The sequence below is a fragment of the Wallemia mellicola genome (assembly GCF_000263375.1).
Source record: "Wallemia mellicola CBS 633.66 unplaced genomic scaffold WALSEscaffold_1, whole genome shotgun sequence".
Taxonomy (NCBI): Eukaryota; Fungi; Basidiomycota; class Wallemiomycetes; order Wallemiales; family Wallemiaceae; genus Wallemia; species Wallemia mellicola.
In genome coordinates this window covers 660512-677901 of record NW_006531958.1, presented here as the reverse complement: position 1 = coordinate 677901, position 17390 = coordinate 660512, and the positions used below count along the sequence as shown (strand labels likewise).

The 17390-nt window shown below is 39.6% G+C and overlaps 4 protein-coding genes across 4 annotated transcripts; 2 read left to right on the top strand and 2 right to left on the bottom strand.

Annotated features, from left to right (window-relative positions):
• Positions 1 to 70: 70 nt before the first annotated feature.
• On the top strand, positions 71 to 6218 carry WALSEDRAFT_67041 (hypothetical protein; the record flags this gene model as incomplete). Its single annotated transcript, XM_006955954.1, has 15 exons — positions 71 to 1503; positions 1549 to 2125; positions 2174 to 2383; positions 2429 to 2515; positions 2558 to 2778; positions 2822 to 2891; positions 2938 to 3995; positions 4205 to 4255; positions 4301 to 4476; positions 4525 to 4622; positions 4676 to 4695; positions 4743 to 4847; positions 4898 to 5027; positions 5072 to 5804; positions 5854 to 6218. The coding sequence occupies 15 exons, from the start codon at positions 71 to 73 to the stop codon at positions 6216 to 6218; spliced, it is 5334 nt and encodes a 1777-aa protein (XP_006956016.1).
• A 111-nt stretch (positions 6219 to 6329) lies between these two features.
• Positions 6330 to 9062, top strand: WALSEDRAFT_62021 (hypothetical protein; the record flags this gene model as incomplete). Its single annotated transcript, XM_006955953.1, has 4 exons — positions 6330 to 6343; positions 6399 to 6486; positions 6537 to 8590; positions 8642 to 9062. The coding sequence occupies 4 exons, from the start codon at positions 6330 to 6332 to the stop codon at positions 9060 to 9062; spliced, it is 2577 nt and encodes an 858-aa protein (XP_006956015.1).
• A 282-nt stretch (positions 9063 to 9344) lies between these two features.
• On the bottom strand, positions 9345 to 13961 carry WALSEDRAFT_30906 (hypothetical protein; the record flags this gene model as incomplete). Its single annotated transcript, XM_006955952.1, has 4 exons — positions 9345 to 11449; positions 11511 to 12531; positions 12578 to 12642; positions 12688 to 13961. 4 exons carry the CDS (start codon positions 13959 to 13961, stop codon positions 9775 to 9777), a joined length of 4035 nt encoding a protein of 1344 aa, XP_006956014.1. The 3' UTR covers positions 9345 to 9774.
• Positions 13962 to 14020: 59 nt separating this feature from the next.
• On the bottom strand, positions 14021 to 17322 carry cta3 (potassium/sodium eff; the record flags this gene model as incomplete). Its single annotated transcript, XM_006955951.1, has 6 exons — positions 14021 to 14229; positions 14281 to 14372; positions 14421 to 14768; positions 14820 to 16954; positions 17000 to 17152; positions 17203 to 17322. 6 exons carry the CDS (start codon positions 17320 to 17322, stop codon positions 14021 to 14023), a joined length of 3057 nt encoding a protein of 1018 aa, XP_006956013.1.
• Positions 17323 to 17390: the final 68 nt, after the last annotated feature.

Genomic DNA, 17390 nt, shown 5'->3' with positions numbered 1-17390 from the left:
TTTCATTTATTATTCTAGATATCTCTATTTTTGACTGTCTTATTCCTTAACTAAACACCACCACCAAGATATGGTCTCTAGTATACCATCTTCACCGGGATCAACGAGGCAGTCACTAGATTCCGCAGCTGAGTCTTTAGCCTTCTCTAGAGCGTCCACTAGAGGTGACGCAGCTATGAGCTGGTCATTAGATCGATACAGAAGTAGTCCATCAATATCTACCCAATCAACTGGATTTAACGCTTTATCAACTGTTCTAAACCATCCAAACAAACGTCCGAAGCCGCTCCGGGCTTCTCGATACCCTTTACCTGCTATCTCCTCCGTCGATTTACGTCTTTCATCAACGAGTGCGATAGAAACTTATTTGGAAGATATACAAGGGGAATATACGGAATTTATAGATAATATCAATCAATCTGCTGCATCTACTTCCGCTCAACCTGAATCTGACCTGCCATCACTTGATGACATCCCGAGGTTATTCTTTAAACCTGATTTCGATTTAGGAGATCCAGCGACATTTGCTGCCGTTACCAAAAGTATTGGCGATTCAGCTGGTTTGGATATATTTGAATCTCCAGAAGACATTGGTATCAATGAGATTCTTCATTCCAGATTAGAGCATCACGCTAATGCAGTAGACAAAATACTCGTACATGAACTTTCACAGAGAGCTCCTTCATTATTCTCTGCATTGGACAATTTACAACACTTGGGTCGTTACGCTAGTGAAGCACTTGAGAAGTTTAACACTCTGAGAGAGTTATTGGAAAGTTCTATTAAAAGTAGATTTGAAACTAAATATAAGACTATCAATGGTGTGATTGATCAAAGGAATTTAGAAGAGATTCTTACTGTCATCACTGATGTGAAGAGTATAAGTCAGGCACTTCTAGCCTTACAGCAAATGTCAGAGCTTGGTCATTATTTCGATGCACTTGAATTAGTCGAGAATATATCCAAAACTGTCGTTGAAAATATCAGATCGAAAGACGTTGATGATATACTCAAAATACAATCATCAACTGATTTTTCACAATTGCAAGTTTTCAATGATGTCGCTTCCGATCTTGAGCAACATACCAGCGTTATTCTAGATTCAATATCCAGGGACCTCGCTGATACTTTATTCATTGATTATGAACATTCTCTTAAGGATACCGATCACGATCATCAGGAGCTTGTGAAAGACATTGAACAATCGATTTGTGTCCTTGATAGAGCTGGTATGCTCAGTAAATGTCTCGAGGTATATGAGACAAGGTTAATTAGGAACGTTGTTGAGATTTTATACAGTGTTTTACCAGTGGATTTACAAACTAAGCCACTCGATTTCAATGCTAAGTCTAATGGTAACATACTAGCCAGTCAGCTTCCTAAGGAACTGCGTCAATTAGGTCAGCCTGAATATTGCGATTTCTTAAACAATTGCAAAGAACAACTGAAACTCATGGTAAAGTCCTCCAATGCGCAGAAAGAAATATTAGAGAGTTCATTTGAGTGAGTATCATCTTACGCTTCTTTTTAAAATTAACGCCTCTCCAGTTCTTCGAGTGAAACAGTATCTAACACACTGGAGCGTATCTCAAACCGCATAATTGAAGAAGTATATTCTGAAATAGCCAGTGTGATCAGATTACGTAAAGATATCGAAGCTGAATTGTCGCTTGAAGAATACCTCGCGTTCGACGGAATAGTCTGGAAGTTCATCAACGAAACGGAGGTGCAAGGTAATGTACCAAGTAATGCACTATTTGTATTACCAGCTGCAGCATCAAATCAACTACAGGAATTCCTCGAACTGTTCCATGCTAATTACACAACCCAATCAGCTAAATTAGTTGAAATGGAAATTTGGTCGCAGGCTGAAGTCACACCAGCAGTTCAACATGTCATCAATATGATCATCAGATCAGCTGTCGACGATATACCTGAATCGTCCTATGACCTTTCAAATTGTGAAGGAAAAAACGAAAGTCAGCTTCAGATTGAAACCATGAGCTTCTTTACAGTAGAGGCATTGAACAAAGTCTTGGTATTGCTTCTTAATTACATACGTATTATGCTGCAGGTGCCTCATTCTGCTACTGAGATCATGACTCGTATCTTAGAAATATTAAAAGTAGGGTTGACTTCCTAGTATAAAGCGTTTGCTGACGAAATACCTAAGCAATTCAATTCAAGAACCTGTCAAGTAGTCTTAGGTGCAGGTGCCATGAGATCTGCAGGCTTGAAGAACATCACAGCCAAGCACCTAGCTCTAGCATCACAGTCGCTCTCTGTTATGATATCCCTCATACCATACATTAGAGAAGCTGTGAGGAGACGCTTGAAGACCAACCAGGCCACACTACTCATCGAGTTTGATCGCTTGAAGAGGGTGAGTAGAGTGTTAAATAACTGTTTCATCTAATAACGTTCATAGGACTACCAAGAACATCAGTATGAGATACACGCCAAGCTTGTGTCTATCTTGGGAGACCGTCTTACCGCTCACTCGAAAGCTTTGGCAGTAAGTTACAATATGAGACATTACACGTTCTGACATCTCTAGGCTACCAAATTCGACAGAGCGAAAGAGGAAGAGAAAACTAAACCAAATTCATATGCAGAAGGTCTCGTCAAGGAAACAGCAACACTTCACAGAGTTCTCAATAAGTACCTCCTTGAAGCCACTGTTCAATTTGTCTTCAAACAGGTCTTTGATGCTATTAACAAGCGCATTGGGGATTATTACCAGCGTTTGCCTATCAAGACTGAACTTGGTAAAGAAAAGTATGTGTATTTCTTTGGGATTACCAAAACTGACTCTTTCTAGACTTATGACCGATGCGCGGTTTTTATGCGCTCGTCTCAACGCTTTACAGGGAATAGATGAGCTTGGTACTGTGTGTAGTTCCTCATTTGTTTTCATAGCTTACATTAGTCTCATAGTCATTGATCGATATCGCAAACAACCGCCAAGTTAGCAAATCATCAATTGATTCACCTAGACCTAGTATGAGCATAGAAGCGGATCAAATGGCTAGACGCTCGATGAGTGTTGATTTGCAACGACGAGAATCACTCGATAAATCTCGTATGAGCATTGGTGGTACTTCGAGTCAAGATAATGTGCTAAAGATCGACGAGAGCGTAGAGAATGTAGATATATCAGCACCTCAAGAAGAAATATCCATGGATAAAAAGAGCCAGGATGGAGATAAAAATAAGGAGAGCGCGACAGCGAATATTTCGCAAGAGGCACAGAATAATGTTGAGTCGGATCAGCCGCCACAACAGCAAGTAAAAAGCAGTGATGAAGTCATAGCAGGAACTGGGAAAGAGGTCACAGCTGAGCCTGCTTCTGAGCCAGAACGTCCATCTGAATTTGAACAACCTGTTGAGTCCGCTTCTACTTCTGTTAAGCCAGAAGGTTCAATTGAAGCTGATAAGCCAGTCGAATCAGTACCTCTTTCAGAACCAGAGCATACGGCGGAATCAGAGAAGCCGGTCGAGTCAATTATCACAGAGCCGGAAACTGAGAAATTAGAGCCAACTACTGAATTTGCAGCAGATGAGAAGGAAGTAGTTGACAGAAAAGATAGTCCAATTGCTAGGACTGAAGAAGTGTCAATTTCAGGGACTCAAAAAGTAGAAAATACTGATAGGACAACTGAAAGTGCAGAGAAGGGCGATGAAATAATGGAAGCATCTCAAAAGGAACCAAACCTGGAAGCTAATAATGACGTTACTGAAGGACCAGAAAACAAAGATGAAACTAATGAAGATGCCAAAGATGTAAAGAAAAATGATCAGAAAGTCACCGAAGTGGGAGCTAAAAGTGACATTAAAGAAGAAATTAAGAATGATAATAACAATAATAACTCTAATAATGAGGAGAATTCAGATATGCCGATGTCTGCTGAAACTGAAAATTCTAACAAAACGAAACCAGCGAGCAGTAAAGCAAAATCAAAGAATCAAAAGAAGAAGAATAAGAAAGGAAAGAAGTGATTGTAGTTCTAAAATAAAAATTTTAAAAATATTTGCATATTCATACCAAACATCAAAGGCATCCCAATCTAAAAGTAATTGATTACCATTTTAAGATTATCCGCCTATCTTTTGAATACAATTGTAATTATAGAGGTTAAATACCCCAAAGTAATTAAATGTGAGTAAAAACATCTTGGTTGGCTGTAAGCTAATCTATTGTAAGGGGGTTCATTCGCCAAGCTACGACGGGTACTGTATTATCAATTGCAGCGATGTTCGTAAGACTATAGGATATTCTGATGGGCTAACAAAGATATAGTGTCATTTTCGCGATAGTTTCATTCAATGCTCCATTAATCAAGCAGTTGTACTTTGTACAAGTCACGACAACAATTGACATGTTCAATGCGAAGATTATACTGGGCACCCTAGGATATTGCGTCTACCTTGAGGATGGTAAAAGCTGTATTGAGCCTACATTAGGTTATAACATTAGTGGGTCACGTGTTTCATATCAATAATGTCTCTAATCACTCTCATAAGAGCTCGAAGAAGTTGGTTTAACAGATTTCCTTCAACTCCAGCAAGTACAAGAATTTATGGATACTATCCCACAAAATGTTTTGAAATGGGTAACTTACGTAGGTTTTGGTTGGAATGCTTTGGTATGGACTTATTTGACTAAACCCCGCAGGTATTCGTACTTAATTTTATGTGAGAGGGAATTTATTATGCGAACAGCATATACTTATTTATAATAGCTCACTTGGTTTATCCTTTTTCACTGTCTTGATTGGCATTTTTTCACATATCAGAGAATTAGGCAGATCTTACTGGAGCAGCTTCATATCTATTTTGGCAGCCGTGTAAGTAGGATTATTAACTTCTCTAACAATCCCACTCATCTTAAATATAGTGTGGCCCTTGCGACATTTGCTTTCGATATGGCATTCGCAGTCATTATACGCAACAAGTTCAATGAATCAGATATTGCATCAGCAGAAATTGGCCAATCAGTCTGGTTAGTCCTGGCTGCAGCTATTGCTGTGAGTATTGTTTAATTGATGTCGAAAATTCTAACCTGAAACAGCTCGTAATATCAGTCTTTATGTTCTTGACAGGAATAGCAATGTCACGTCGTCAACACAAAACCAGAGACTTATTCGAAAGTGAGAAAGACAAGAATAATCATCACTCGCAGCCTCAGAATGATTCTTACGGTATGGGTGAGAGACGCAAACTTAACAAGCAAGATAAAGACAAACAGGACGACAATTCATCAAGTTCATTCTCCCCACTTCCAGGTTCATACCCATCTGATCAACAACCATTGGCTTCGAATGCTGGTATGCCTTATGATAACGGTACTTGGGAAGACACACAATCGAGTGTTAATAGTGCACAAGGCCATGGTCAAATCCCACCACCTTTACCACGTAATCAGAGCCCAGCTCCACCATTCGAACGTCAAATGATGACACAGCCGATGTTAACACCATATATCCCACAACCAAGCATTTCACCATTACCTTTTGCGCGTTCACCACCACCACCAATGCCATACGCTGTTTCACCACCTCCAATTGGGAACTCAATGTCACCGCCGCCTCCAATGACCTACGCTATGTCACCACCACCGCAAATGCCACACGGACAGATGCTACCTGGACATATGTTCCCACCACAAATGCCACTATACTTTAATCCAGCTACTCAAGGTCATTTTAACGGTAATTCTGAGCATTCGAGTGAGAATTCGATGTCAAATGGCGGATATTGGCCAAATCCAAATGGTTTGACACCAAATTATGGTAATGATGGCAGTAAGTAATCTATTAGAGTGTTTAAGATAAATTTTAACTTGACGTATAGTTATAAGTAGAGTAGCGAGTCCAGCAAACACAGGACAATTCCAAATGACGAATAATGTAGCCCAACAAGCAGCAGCAGGTGCACTTTCAAGCTACCAATCTGCACCCCAAGATGAGAAGAAGGCTATTGATAATAATAATAACGATAATTTGCCTTCTGCGCCTGCGTCATCACCTTTAATGCAAACATCAGCTATTCCGATCACATCAGCGAGACAGAGGCAACAATGGACAGCGCCTTTAATTAGATCACCGCCACCACCAGAAACATTCGCAGAACCAGAAGGAGACCCTTACCTATCAGCGAGAGCTATACCACGAAGGGTGAATCGTGAAGAATCGAAAGAGCCACCACCGTACCAATAAGAGAATAATGTAAACAATCTAATTAATGCTTTTTATTTAATAAAAATTTTGTTAAATTGGGAATTTTTCAGTTGATCTGAGAGAGACGAACGACGTTCACGTAAAACGATCATGTCATTCTTCAGGTGGATAGAGACTTTATTAGTATTATAATAAAAATGCTGATAGAAATTTATATAGACGTGCTGGTAGCTCATCGGACAGCGATTCCTCATCAGAGGAGGAAGAACTTTTGTCATCCTCAGGTTCAGAAGACGAAGAAGCACCAGTGAGTAGGATAGTTATAGACGATTTCACTATAACTTAACAATGAAATAGCCACAAAAGCAAGAAGCTAAACCAATGTCTAGATTCTTAAAAACAGCTGGCGGTGACAGTTCTTCCTCAGATTCAGATTCGGACGACTCAGACGATTCTGACGAATCAGACGATGAAGACGGTCCAAAGAAATCTCGCTTCTTAAAAGACGCACCTTCAGATGAGTCCGATTCAGAGGAGGAAACTAAGAAGGTCGTAAAATCAGCTAAGGATAAGAGAGTAGAAGAAATGGAGGCTGTCATTAAAACTCTCGATAACGCTAGCAAGATCAGTGACTGGGTAGCTATCAACACCGAATTTGACAAGTTAACACGTCTCGTTATTCGTTTACAGACTTTGAATGAACCAATTCCAGCAATGTTCATTAAGACTTTGGTTAGCCTTGACGATGACTTGAAGTCTGACAAAGGTGATACTAAGAAGAAGCTTAACGCTACCAACAACCGTGCCATGAACGGTATGCGTCAAAAGGTCAAAAAGAGTATCAGAGACTGGGAGAAGGATGTTGCAAGCTACCGCGAAAATTCAGAAGAGTTCGAATCAAAAGCTGCCGCTATTTCAGCTGCGCACGCTCCAGGTGTCGCTCCAACCAAACCAAGAGCTGAAAAAGCAGCAGAGGCAGCAGACGCTGATGAACTTGGTTTCGCAACTATCGGTAAAGCTGGTAAAGCTACCGACGAACCAACTATAACTCCAGAGACTTTATTCAGACACCTTGCAGGTATTCTTGAAGCTCGTGGTAAGAAGAACACCGACAGAACCGAACAAGTTCGTACCCTTGAGAGATTACTCAAGGTCGCTTCAACTCCATACTCACGTATTCGTGTTCTCTTGGCTTTAATCTCTTCAAGATTTGATTACAACGCAACCAACCAAGCTCACATTCCTCCACAATCATGGATTCAAGCAAGAGCTGAATTTGACAGCTTAATTGACATTTTGATTAGCCAACCACAATACATTGTCAAGGAAGAAACCGTCGAATATGAAGATTCAGTGGAAAGAAAGCCACAAAGTGCTGATGACATTGTTGAAGTTCGCGGCTCATTGGTATCTTTCATCGAGCGTTTGGATGATGAGTTCACGAAGACTCTTCAAAACTCTGACCCACACTCACTTGAATATGTTGAAAGATTATCTGCTCAAAAGACTCTCTACCAAACAACTGTCAAGACACAAGCCTACTTTGAATTGATAAAGGCTGAGTTGCCTGTTTCAAGAACCGTCATGCGTAGACTTGAACACATCTACTCAAAACCAGATGCCGTTGTTGAAGTTTTAGAAAAGGCAGCTAGTCAAGCACTTGGTCAATTAAAATCAACAATTACTCCACCACAATCTGCTTTCTCATCAACCAAATTGGTTCATCAATTATGTACATACCTTTACAACGCTGCCGATGGTTTATTACGTACTAGAGCGATGCTTTCACACATTTATCATCACAGTTTACACAACAATTACCACACTGCTCGTGATATGTTCTTGATGTCACATTTACAAGAGAACGTTAGCAGAGCTGATGTTGCAACTCAAATTTTATTCAATCGTACAGTTGTTCAATTAGGTTTATGTGCATTTAGAACAGGTTTAATTAGAGAGGCTAGAGATTCATTGAGAGAAATTTTCCAATCAGGTAGACCAAAGGAATTATTAGCCCAAGGTGTCACTCAACAAAGATACATGACTATGACTCCTGAACAAGAGCGCGCAGAGAAGTCAAGACAGGTTCCATTCCATATGCACATTAACTTAGAACTTTTGGAAGCTGCCTACTTGGTCAGTTGTATGTTGATCGAAATACCAAAATTGGCTTCTGCGACTGGTGATCCAGATGCAAAGAGAAAGATCCTTTCCAAAGCTTTCAAGAGACAATTGGACTTTGCTGAAAGACAAGCCTTCAATGGTCCACCAGAGAACACTCGTGATCATATCATGCAAGCTTCTAAGGCATTGCAAAACAGTGATTGGGAGAAATGTCGTGACTTGATCCATGGTATTAAGATTTGGTCATTGATGCAAGGTGAAACTCAAACTAAGGAGATGTTAACCAGGTAAGTTACAATTCGCATGAGTACTAATTAACAAGCTAACTCATTTTTTAGCAAAATCCAAGAAGAAGCTTTGAGAACGTATCTTTTCACAAATTCAGCATTCTACGAAAACATTTCAATCTCAATATTGGCTTCTGCAATGGAATTGAATGAAAAGACAGTAAACTCGATAATTTCAAAGATGATTTGGTCAGAAGAATTGTCAGCAACAATCGATCAATCAAATAATGTAGTTGTATTCTCCAAAGCTGAACCAACTAAGTTACAATCACTGTCGAATCAATTACTTGATCGTGCTAACAGCCTAGTCGAATTAAATGAGAAGACAATTCAACTCAAATTTGACGATGGTACAAACAAATCTGATGATTTAAGCGCAAGAATACGTCGTGGAAATCGCGGTCATGGCCATGGTCAACCAAAAGCTAGCAGGCAACAGTTTGCTAACCCAACGAGAAAAGTACCTGTATAAAATTTCTATTCATTGATTTTTGCATTATTCTTATTATTGAATTGAATAAATATGTGTGAAAATCCTCATTATTTGTGGTGCAAGTTTTTATATTTTTGTCTTTGTTTATACTTGGAAAGAAAGCTAATACCGAATTTCTATAATTTATGAATGAGAGCAACAGAAGAATTGAATAGGTGTTTTGTAGTACTTCCTTTATTAACGTAAAACGTAAATACACCAGATAATTGCTGCAAGTTGCATCACTGATAAACATATCATAGTAGAACTATATTATTTCGACAAGTTCGAAGTAGTATATAATATTATGGTACATAATGAAATAAATAGATGTTTGGGAAAATGGAAAATGGAAGTTTCACGCTCCTTGGTAGTAAGTTCCAATTTGATAAGTGCTTCAATAATCTCTATTAATCCAATATTTATACTAAAACATCACCAACGCTTTTAGAGAAGTAATTTAGAAGCTATATAACAATAATTATTATGATGAAGCAGCTCGCTTGCGTACTTGACTACTGCTGCACTTCTTCTGTGTTGCTTGAGATAAGCGTACACCAGCTTCTCTGAGAGTGATTGGGCTACTGCATGCTTTGACATGTCAATCACAATCTTCTCATCATACTTTAATGGAATCAAAGCGGACAAGGATTCACTATATTCGTCTATAAAATGATCTTGAACATTTGTGACACCACGAGAAAGAGTTTCATCACAACAGATCGAATCGTATGCCTGATAATGCGTAAGACTTCAAATCTCTGAAAAAAATTCCCGAACCTACCAATAAGTTTAAATAGAGGCGTTTGGTAAATATTCCAACATCGCAAAATTGTTTTAGATTTTTTAAAATGTTTGCAATGTCAGACACGCGATCATGAATAAAGCCAGCTTTTATATCTTCAAAGCATGTCTTTGTAAACTGCGCCAGATGCAAAGCTTTAAGCAGTTCGCCTTCCTCCTCAAACTGAACAATGTTCATCGACAGATTATTAAGTATGTTCCAAGAATAAGTACTCCATCCGTCATTCGATTCAACTGGTATTTTATTGTTCATGTCAATGTTGTAGAATGCATTGATTAAGCCTGTGCCTGATGTATCTGAAGAATTTGTATACTTGAATAACTTGCCAATAATTGTATATTCTTGGATAGTTTTCAACGACTCCTCATACTTTAAAGCATAGGGTAAACGCACTGCTTCCAAATACAATGACTGGAAGAGCAACGATTTAGTATCACATAGTTTGTACCAACGTTCGGCAAACACTGTGAAGAGATTTGGTACGTGTGCTAGTCTGGCAGCATCGAACATATTAAACCTTTCACCTATAGCACTTGCAAACTCATTCCGTTTTTCAAGATACCTGACTATGAATGTTTCTATTGATTTTGTCCATCTACCATGTAAATTCACCGGTATATTACGAGGATGTCGATTTAAAACGGCTTCAATGAATGGCTTATCTTTGTCATCTAAATAGAAGTTCTTTTCAAAGCTGTTTAAATGATCTGCGGGAAACATGACGTTAGGATCTCTCAACATAGCGTAAACATCATCTGAAAGTGTCATATTTTGAATAATTGTGTTGAAATTGGCGTTTAAAACATCATCAATGACTTCAAATGTTACGTTGTTAGGAACGAGCCTTAATAATTGTGTTACGATGAAACCTTGAATACTAGGATGGGCAACTTGTTTGGCCGTATTGATCAAGTGACTAGATACCTCCTTGACCGAGAACCCTGACTGTGCATTTACTAAAATAGCGCTAATAATAGCCTTCATTGTTGTTAACTTGTGTACCTCCTTGTTGTTTATCAGGTCGATCAATTGAACTGCAATTTCTTTCGATTTTTCAATCGGCATTGTACTCAAGAAACCACCATTGAGTAATCTTAGCTGTGCTTTAATAAAGTTAGGTTCCTTGACAATTCTAACCAATGTCTCAATTATAACATCATCGGATTGAAGTCCAACAGGAGTAATAGCCTTGATTAAATCATCAACATTGTACATCCATGAAAATATGTCTACTTTATCGCCTTGTTCTTTCATCGTCGACAAAATTTCTCCTATTTGTGATGCACATAGTCCTTTTTGACTAGCTGCCAAGAAAATCAAACCTATCAGCCAGCTGTTGCTAGAATCAACATATTTCACAACTATCTCTTCATGGTCGGAATTCTTTATGATGTTCGATTTCAGGACGCGTACAGCCAGCTTTGCTAGCTTCTTTTGAAAATCAACGCTCAAATACCTTGATAAGCGATTTGCAGTGACTCTTGGATGTGAATCTGGACGATAATTCAAGTACTCTAATACTTTCTTCAAGATTTGGTATGGAGTTACTGGCCATTCTTCCTTCTTGAAAAATTCGATATATCTGTGAAAAGGTAATTAATTAACATTTCAAGTAATTATATATATATAAATATATAACTCACTTGTCATCAATGGTTCTTTGGACAAAGTTACTAGAATCATCCAAGACATTATCAAGATCTAACAATTTGAAGAAAAGCTTGGTATCACAAGGATATAAATATGACACAAATTCAGCCATGTCCGAGAGTAAATCTACCTGTGCAAGGCCAATGATTGCGTAAAGATAATCTGTTGGAGTTGGCACCTCTTGAGTCATCTTCTTTGCTAGACCTTTAACGGCATTAGTCAAGACAAGGGTCCTATCCAATTTGGAAGTGCTTTGAAGCATTTTGTACCAGAGGTTAATACCGAAGGCTAGTCTCTTCCAGTCATTCCTCAACTGCCCTTGGTCAATGTCTGCTAAATCCTCGTCTGTGATCTTGTTGATATAAGGTGTAAATTGGCCGAATCTAGTTCGTAAACGTTTCCCAGAATTTTTGTTACTAATACCTTGTGGTAAAGAAATTATGAAAGGTATGTGTGAATAATAATTACTGTTATCGGGTTTATCGTTTTCGCTGAAGTGTTGCTGACGCACTTTCAAAAGATCTTGAGCTAACGAATCGAGGAACTCGAAGGATATTCTTGAACCATACGCAGATATTGGTGGACTCAATGAGTTGAACCTCTCTTTCTCGCAGGAATACACTGGCTGAAGAGCCGCATGTGGTTGAACAATCATGCTTGGTGGGAACGCCTTCTGGTATATTGGGGAGCTTTCCTTGGAAGTGAGCTTTTGCGTGAGCCATTTGGCAAACAGATGCTTAAGTGGGTCCAAAAGCTGGTTGATTGGCTCTTCACCATCTTCAGACGTAGATTTCAGAATTCTAAGCCTATCTATAGTTTCTATTCTCTTGTTCAAAACACCTAAGATCAAGGATGACAGTTCATTGTATTCGTTACGAGAAAAGTCACTGTTGTGCGCAGATGAATGTAACGCGACATCAATGTACTTCTCGAGCAATTTGTTTCCAGATTCTGCTGCTCTCAGAACGCTCTCGCGTACATGTTTCTTGTTCACTACTTCGTCTTGACCGATACCTGACTTCTGTTTAGCTTATGTGTTCTATTAAAAGCACATACACACCTTCAAGAACCGAAAGTCCAGACAATTCCTCAAAAAAGTAGAGATAACACTCAATAAACGTAGAACTGTTCCTTCATTAGTCAAATATGTTTGTTGGATGTTATCCTCACCCATAACTGTTCGTAGCTGCTAAAATCTCGTATCTTGTAAAATCATCATTAATAAATCGACCTAAAATCCAATCTAGATTATCGTACAGATCATCCTTACTGATGGCAGAGTAAAGCAATAACGCGACAACCAAATTCTTGCGAAGATCTCTATCAGTTGTAGTTTTGCATCTGCTTTTGAGACCTTCGATAGTGACTTTTGTGAAGTTATCGCTTTCATCGTCACTAGTACTAGATAGGAGGCGTGTCCTGTTGGCATCCCTAGAGGCTATAGCTACTCTCAGCCCACTGACATAGCTTTCGCCGACATTACTCAGTGATGCAAGCCTTTTGTTGAGTCTGAAAGGCAATGCAGGCGAGAACTCAGTAGGATATCCAACTGACTTCGTGTTTTTGAGTAATAAAAGAGAAATATGACTTGGTAGGAGGTAGAGTATTGACAGACTTCTAGCTTCGAAAGTAGGTATGTCATATTGAGTAGGGTTTGGTGATCTGAATTGACCGTCCGCGGTCATGGTATCGGATATGGTTCTATCTATTGTGTGTATATATGTAAATCGGGCTTGTACTGGAATGGTCTTAATAAATTTGACGATTGCTCCAAATATTTCCACTTGACGACTACTTTTGTAGCTCAAAATGGAGAAATCAAAGTTATGTGAAAGTGTCTGTAATATGTGTGTCATAACCTCATCGTTTTGATTTGAATACCATAGCTTGGAGATGGTAATGAACAAGTTGAGCATTCCTTTGCTCGTAGTGCGGAACTTGATGCTTTTGGCTTTCTTTCTGTACATTTGAAGAGTATCAAAACCTCTGATCAATATATCAACGCTCCCTGTTGATTTATATGCCGTGTTTAGAAGTAAAGCGTAATTGTCCGCTCCATCTGAAGCCAGATTATGATTATCAGGATCAATTAGGTTGATTTGCTTAGTCGAACGTATGAATTCTACTAGTAAATATAATGGTATATTTACTGCTATATTGTTCAAGTTCTTAGCTATGATACCGTATCCTCTACGCTTTATCAAGGCTTTCCAAGTCTTTCTGGAGACATTACGTGAAAGTAACTCTACATCATTATCATAAACGATAAGCTCATTGTATAGATAATCATATTTCATTGATAGTGGTGAGTTGATATCTTGAGATTCTCTCAATAAACCGGTGAGTTGAGCTGGTGTGCATGTTTTCAAGAGCGTACCATGTAAATATCTCTTGAAATCCACCCAGTTTTTCGTCTTACAATTTTCTATCTCCTGACTTATCATGGATGTATTAGTTGATGAAGGTAAATAAAATGTATTACGAATAAGATTACATGCAAAACTTAAAGTGTATTTGGTTCCATTGTTGGTGCTAAGCGTATTTCTCTATCAGTGGATGATTCAAGGTCCTCCTTCTTGCTTGATCTTCTTATGAACCAACGTCTGAGTGCTTTATATCCTTCTATGTAGGCAATGAATATCAGGACAGAAGCTGCTATCATACCCCATTCCCAGCCTATCCCAGTGACTTGGAAAACACGGTCTTTAATAACTATGCAGTGTTAGAATTATGATGACATCATGGAAGCTCACAATCACTCACCAGGAATATAGATTACCGGGAAGACACTTAATGAGAGCAAACCTGCAGACCAAATGAGCAACTTGTTGTCTAACAAGTTCATTTGGAATACACTGCGTAGATATGATTAGTTTTTTCATTTCTAGAGTAGCTTCACGTACCTCCGAGTTGTATGTTTGCAACCAAAAGCAAGTACCATTAGCATGAGTAATAAGGACGCATATGCTGCTGCTCTTGCTCTGTAGATGACTTGACATTCTCCTGTGACTTCTCCCTCATTGCAGTTAGCGGAGACATCTTCATTACCATCGTATCTTCCATAGATGACAATAACATAGTTTGCGAATGTAATAGCACCAGATACGAATCCATAAGAGAACAAGTCCAAGAACCAGGTTGGTGTGAAGATGCTAAAGAAGTTGCTTGGTGGTTGAAGCATTGTATCATCAGCAGTTGGCTCAATACCGAGCGCAAAAGCTACTGGACCAATTGTCAAAGTGTTAATAACCCTGTTGAACTAATAAGATTCTATTCAATGTGAAGAACAAAGCAACACTCACAATGCACCAACTGGTGAAATTGGATAGACGGCATTTCCATCAGATCTGATAGCTAAACCAATAAGCAACACGAGGACTTCAGCAACGTTTCCTGCCAACAAGTATACCAAGAACTTGGACAAATTAGTGAAAACGGATCTACCTTTCCTAACAGCTCTAACGCATGTGGAGAAGTTATCATCAGCCAGGACAATATCAGCAGCACCTTTAGCGACATCAGAACCGTTAAGACCCATAGCAACACCAACATCAGCTCTCTTGAGTGCAGGTGAATCGTTAACACCATCACCAGTCATAACGGTAAGACGCTTGCGGCGGTGAAGAGCGTCGACGAATCTGGTTTTAGTCTCTGGCGCACATCTGGCAACAACGACTGGAAGTTCATCGAGTTCATCAATCGCTTCATCAGACATTGCATCAAATTCTTGACCTGTCATTACGGCTGATTTTGAATGGTTTTTATCCAATATACCAACTGACATAGCGATAGATGCGGCTGTGGCTGCGTGATCACCTGTAAGCATGCGTACGACAATGGAAGCACGTCTTGAATCGTATACAGCACCCTTAGATTCAGGTCTTGGTGGATCAAATATACCGACCAGACCAACTAATCCGAAACCTTTCTCAAGTTCATCTCTCTTGGTTTCTTTTACGGCTTGCGCGTTGGATAACTTATCGGTCTTACCAGCTAAAGCTAAGACACGCAGTCCTTCTGCTGCTAGTTCATCCATCTTCTTGAGTATGTTGTCTTTTGCTTCTTCTGTCATTTCAATTGCCTTATCGCCCATCGAAACATGGGTGCATCTCTCCAGTACTCTCTCAACTGCACCTTTCATATAAATGTAAACATGTTGCTTTGAGCCGTCATCACCTTTAGTGTCGACGAATTTCCAGGCTGTAGACATTCTCTTTATTGATGAATCAAATGGATGCTCAATGATCATCTCAAAGTGACCCTCTACTTCAGCTCTTGGGGAAGGATGGTGATCCTTCTTGGCCCTATGTTTAGGTGGATGGGTGAGGTGTGGTTTTCCATGGCCAGCTTTATGTGCAAATACTTGCAGAGCAATCTCAGTTGGATCACCATTGGCATCCCATTCGCTTCCTTCTTCACCAGCTGAAATTGTTGCCATATTGTTTAATGCAGCGGATTGAACGAGGTCTTGGAACGAGGGATCCAAATCGTTGACTTGAACAGCATCAGAGTCTGAATTTGCGCTTTCATCCTCCTCAACTGTGTTTTCATCAAGTGCTTGAATTGTTCCTCTTGGATAGTAAGGGTCTTTGCCTGATTCGACGGAGTATATTTGACCGACTTCTGTATCGACTTTCTCAGACATTGAAGGGACCCAAGCTTTCTTCAGTACCATCCTTCCTACCGTGATTGTACCGGTTTTATCTGAGCAAATGTCAGTTACACCAGCCAGTGTCTCAATCGCATCCATTTTGCGTACTAAGGCATTTCTCTTTGCTAACTCTCTTGAGGATGTTGCAAGCGTCAACGATACGACGGCAATAAGCGATGCAGGTAAAACCGAAATAGCTGTAGCTACTGCATATGTAGCTGTAGAATCTGGAATATCCTTATATCCAGTTGAACTAACTACGACAATAGCAAATATGATTGCTAATGCTAGCAACAAATAAGCAAGTTTATTTAATTTAATCTGTAGTGGCGTTGTGCCTTTGACGCCTAAAAATACTTGGAATTTCTCCCAATGCCTCTTCCAGCCGCGCTTCTTTGAGTCGGCCTTAGTAGCGAGCGCTTCAGAGATAGCACCAAGCTCTGTAGCCATACCAATTGATGTGACAACGCACCTTGCTCTACCTTTGGTGACTTGACTACCTGAGAAAACCATATTGATGCGGTCACCAACTGGGCAAGTCTTATCTTGTAGCGTTTCCGCGGCTTTTGCGACAGGGAGTGATTCACCAGTTAACAATGCCTCGTCAACTTCGAGGTTAGAGATGTGGTTATCAATAACTCTTCCATCCGCAGGTATAACATCACCGATTTTGACAATCATTATGTCACCTGGAACTACTTCATCCGTTTGTACCTCTAAAATTTTACCCTCGCGGCCTTTATTTGAGGGATCGTGGCGTACGACAACAGCTACTGGGCTTCCTACCTTTAAGGATCGTTAGGGACTACTTTAATTGCTAAATCTACTCACACTCTCGAGTGCAGCTACAGTTTTTTCAGCTTTCCATTCCTGGGTGAAACCAACAGTAACGTTGAGAATAACGAGTGCAGCAATAACACCTGCTTCAATCCAGTCTTGCGTACCGAAGGAAACAGCCATTGCTGCTATCAATACGAGCGTCATCTGATGACGAGATATGAGATATGTAGATTAGAAAGGGCGAGATAACTTACAGCATTACCAATTTGTCTACCAAATATCCTCCAAAGGGATGGCTTTGGCGGGGGTTTGAGTCGATTTGGACCGAATTCATTTTGTAGTTGTTCAACTCTCTCAAATGATTGTCCTAGCATAGGATCAACGTTATGTTGTTGGAGTAGATCTGCCGAATCTCTAACATGTGCGACAGCTGATGATTTTG